A 5,000-nucleotide genomic window follows, 5' to 3' on the forward strand; every position below is an offset into this window, starting at 1 on the left:
CTGTTGCGACTTGCGAGACGAATTGAAATAAGAAGAAACGGTACCTACTTTCTAGTAACATGCGGAAAGCACAGCAAAACAATAAAGCAGGCGACAATAACGTTGTTAGAGTGTATTAATCTGCACGTCGTATTCGTTGTGTGAGGGGGGAGAGGTTTAGCTCGCACTGCAGGCTGCACTCGCCTGACAAGACGAAATGTGTTAGATAGGCTTCGCGTTTGAACTGAATAATCAGCGAATTGATACTTAATGTAGGCCCTACTGCTTATTTGACTTACTGTGCTATATCTGTGTTATGACTTGAGAGTCACATAATTTCCGCTTTTGTAGCGTGTTGGTTTCTTGAGTCAAGTAGGCCTACACAGGATGCCTAAATATGCTGTTTATTCCAACCCATCCAGGCGCACAACTCCGTGATAGCATTCTTTCCCCTCAATACATTGCAGTATTTTCTGAAGTAGTTGGGGGTTACAATTACTTGTCTAATAGACTCCCCTGTCACCAAAAAAATGATTTGCTTCAACTTTATGGAAAAGAGGCTTGTTTAAAGGGTTTGTATCTTTACATGAGGATTGTCATGCCCACCATATGTTGCAAAGTGAGGCTACATTCAACATGTATCCTTGCAACATGTATCCTTTCCCTTAAGTCAGGTCAGTAGGCTACAAGTGTTCCAATTAAGTTGTATCAAGTAGGCTATTGCAAATCATTGGCATCTAGCAAATAGAGACCATTACAAGTATATGAAGATGTTCCTATCTTTAAAGGTAGCTTAGAATCCCAAGAAGTCTGTTTGTCCATACATAGGCCTAAGCCAACCTTAACATAACCAAACACTACATAATAATAATAATAATAATAATAATAATAATAATAATAATAATAATAATAATAATAATAATAATAATAATAATAATAATAATAATAATAATAATAATAATAAGAGGTCCACCAAAACCATAATTATAACAAAAATTAAACTTAAAGTACTTTATTGGCTACTACTCTAACTCCTTGCCGTCACAAATAAGTAGGCCTACACTGGACGAGGCCTACGGCTGGGGGGTATTGTAGTAGTTGTTCTAATAGGCATATAATCAATTTCAGCCTAATCTTTCTTAATATTAATGGCCTTTCATGTGTTCTTTTGGGCATGTTAGGGTCAGTATTAAATCTTTAGAGAGGTGAAAATGAACTTCTGATGCTATAACATCCATGGACTTACTCCACAGTGTTTCCGAGGCCTGTTATTCCTAGTTCTAACATGTTCAGTTGGTATAGCCTATGCAAATCAGAGGATATTTAATTAGATATGACCAAACTAGGCCTACAACACTTAAATATTAAAATTGCACCAAATGCTTCATTTTTAAGTTTTTACTTTTTACTTTTAGTACTTAAGTATTTTTGACGGCAGATACTTTTGTACTTCTACTCAAGTAAAAAAGTCAGGTGAATACTTTCACTTTTACTTGAGTAGTTTTCAATGCAAGGTAACTGTACTTTTACTCAAGTACATAACTGGTGTACTTCGTCCACCACTGCACAATGCTGACTTCACCATTCACAAGCACAGAAACAAGGCAGCAGCTTGCCAAGATCCACCGCTGCACTAACAACATGCACTGCAGACGTAGAGACACATCCCAGCTTTTATTTCCTAACCCAGATAGCCTAATTATCATCGACTTTCAAATCTCTTCGAGACTTACTCTGACCAAGAGCATAACAATTAACATTTCCCAAACGGCATGGTTGATCTGCCTCCCTTGGTTTGCTACTGGTTGTTTGCTTCCTGACAAAGTGGGAGGAGTTACGGATTTTTCCGGAACTCAGAAACTATATTTGTATTGCTCCTAGCCTGAGGGTGCGGAGTGGCTAAACCCAGGACACCTACCTACAGTGTTTAGTCAGGTTGCTAACTATGACCAAGGTAGTCTTTTCACTTCATGGCAGGCAAGAAAAAGCCATATTGGTTGTCATTGAAAATAAAATAATAGCGTGCGATTGGTTAAAACTTTTTTTTTGATAAGCTAGAACTGATCAAAAACGATTAAAAAAATTAACACCTTTCGTTGGCTGGCAGCATATTTCTTTCTTTATTTCTTTCTCCCTTTCTCTCTCTCTCTCTCTCTCTCTCTCTCTCTCTCTCTCTCTCTCTCTCCATCTCTCCAGTCAGTTTGATGGGCAGCGGTGATGTGGCTTTGGCAAAGTTGAGTGCAGGGCATGGTGCTGCAGGCACAGTTGGTTTCCTCTGGAATGGGGGGATGGATGGGGGGAGGGGGAGGGTGTGCACTGTAAATCACTTCCTGGAGTGCCTGTGGCTGGGAGTTCATTGTTTCAATTAGACCGGCGAAGGAGGGGGGCGGGCGGGAATGATAACGCCGAGATTGCATTTGGAATTTGAATTGTTTGTTTCATAGCCGCAGCAGGGGCAGAATAATAGCCGGGGCCCCTCTAAACTGCTCTTAGGGATTATTAAAAATGCATTGTCATGCCGCAATTTAGGCTTCACAGTTCGTGAAACTCATGAATAAATTAATATGCACCTACTACAACACAACGTCGCCTGCTCAGGCACAATATTGTACTAACAATACCCGGTGACTTTATGTATGGATCTCAATGTTCTTATTATGCAGACAAAGAGGCCGGCGTGCCCTCGCTGCTGTGCTCTTAGAAGCCCTAACCACTGTCACTACATGCTAATGGGTGTATCGCTAAAGGCGGTTCATTAGAGCACGTCCGTACAGATCACCATGTCCACAACACATCACTATCACATAAACTATCTTTTTGGCCGACCACAATTTATCATATTCTTATGAACAGATGAGAAGACAGAGGTCTTTGAGAGGACACTGTGCAGAAAATGGTCAAAAAAGGTACTGCAACTATGCTGCTCATTGAAACTGTGTTGGAAATTGCCAAATTTGACGTTTACATGAAAGTTTACTGAGTACTAAACAAATATTTTCCAGTATGGCCCAAGTAGAGTAATTTTTGCAGCTAAAATGGCTATTTTTGGAAATTCAAAATGGTGGACCATGGAGAAGATCCCCCTTTTCATGTATTTTCCCCTCATAATGAATACTTTGAATTTGATGGTGGTGGTAAGTATTCACGAAAAAGGTAACATTAGTGAATGGGCAGCATGAATTCTGGATATAAGCAACTAAAAATCTCACACAGTGTCCCTTTAAGTGTTAAAGTGCCTAAGTGATCTCATTTTACTCATGTACTCTTGGCTTGGGTTGGTGTCTCAAGAAGACCCCCAAACATCGCTGCTACATCCTAATGGGTGTGTTGCTAAAGGCAGTTTGTTAGAACATCAGCACGTCACTCTGTGTCCGTTCTAGCACTGAATATCACTAAACTGTCTTTGACCTCATTAACGGGATGCCGTGTCAGTTTTGAACGACTTCCAAAATGATGGTCAGTGTTTCATGAGTGGAACAGCGAGCATTACAGGGATATATCACATCGACATGAACTGATTAGAGTAGTTTTAAAACAGTTTAGTGAGTGATATAGTTTACTCAGAGATTGTTTTGGGCAGGGAGGACATTGTGTTCCTTTTTATAATATGACCTTTATGATTTTTCCAAGCCAGCCCCAGCCTTGCCTACGTCAGAGTCATGGGTGATTGCTGAAGGAGCGCAGGTTGAGACCTTATTAATGGAATGATAAAAATGGGCTGTGCAAAGTCTGCGAGGAAGAGAGGGACCTTTATCTGTCTGGTGCTTAAGCTTTTACAGAGCCAGAGATAGACCGGTACAACCTGCTATTTTCTTAAAGATCAGAGGAACACGCACACATGTACAAGCGCAGCTGTGTGCGGGCACACACACACACCCCCACTATGCTCTTTTAGTTTTACGGCATATCTTTAAGCGACAGCAGTATGCTATGTCTTTAAATTCAATGGTATGCGCACGCATGCATGCTCGCTTGCTCGTACGCACACACTCCTACTACCTTAGGAGGGGGAAAAAATCAACTTTCAAAATTATAGGCATTTGACAGGAAGAATCTGACATTTTTTAACCACTATTCAACCTTTTTCCTATGTTGATAAAAATGGTAGACAGCTGGAAAAAAGAACAAGAAGACTTTTTGAATCGTTTCACTCAGGTGTTGGATGTGCAGAATGGCATAATGGCTAAATGGATATAAACATGCAATACATTGCATTCACATTAATTGATTAGAGGACAGAACTATTTATTTCTTAACACAAATATGAAGTGGTATTATTTCAGAGATTCAGAGATTGAAGTCTGTTTCTTCTGTTCTCTCTTTCTCTCTGTCATTCTCTCTTTATCTATTTTCTCTTTCTCTCTCTCTTTCTCTTTCTCTTTCTCTTTCTCTTTCTCATTCTCTTTCTCTTTCTCTTTCCTGTCCTCTTTTCTCCTCTCCCCTTCTTTCCTCTCCTCTTCTCTCTTCTCCTCTCCTCTCTTCTCTCCTCTCTTCTCTCCTCTCTTCTGTCCTCGTCTCGTCTCGTCTCATCTCGTCTCGTCACTCCTCTCCTCTCCTCTCCTCTCCTCTCCTCTCCTCTCCTCTCCTCTCCTCTCTTTCTCTCTCCTCAGGTGTTCAGCAAGATGGGCGTTCCCCAGGTGCGCAACCCTGCTCTGCCGCCTCCAGACCAGATGCCAGCCAGCTTCCACGAGAAGATCGCTCTGATTGGCTGCGGCCCCGCCAGCATCAGCTGTGCCTCCTTCCTGGCCCGCCTCGGCTACGATGACATCACTATCTTCGAGAAGCAGAAGTACATCGGTGGCCTCAGGTCAGTTATATCTTGTCTATTACACTAATAAATGAGACTCACTTACCCCCGCGGCAGACATTTTTTTTTTCAGGTTGATCTAGTTTCGCAACAAAAGGGATAATCTTAGCTGGGCCATGGACCTGGACCTATCCTCCTATTACAGTGTTATATCTGTGAGGCGTGAATTGTTTATATATTTTTGACTCTGGGTAGTGTGTTGTTGGGGCATGAT

At 41.3% G+C, this 5,000-nt stretch overlaps 1 protein-coding gene across 1 annotated transcript in view; it reads left to right on the forward strand.

Annotated features, from left to right (window-relative positions):
• Positions 1-5,000, forward strand: part of dpyda.1 (dihydropyrimidine dehydrogenase a, tandem duplicate 1) — a 290,320-nt gene that overhangs the window by 103,139 nt on the left and 182,181 nt on the right. The window contains exon 6 of the mRNA XM_063206772.1: positions 4,590-4,786. Coding sequence (XP_063062842.1) covers positions 4,590-4,786 — 197 coding nt within the window. The remainder of the gene's footprint in view (positions 1-4,589; positions 4,787-5,000) is intronic.

Source organism: Engraulis encrasicolus, chromosome 9 (genome assembly GCF_034702125.1).
Source record: "Engraulis encrasicolus isolate BLACKSEA-1 chromosome 9, IST_EnEncr_1.0, whole genome shotgun sequence".
Classification (NCBI taxonomy): Eukaryota; Metazoa; Chordata; class Actinopteri; order Clupeiformes; family Engraulidae; genus Engraulis; species Engraulis encrasicolus.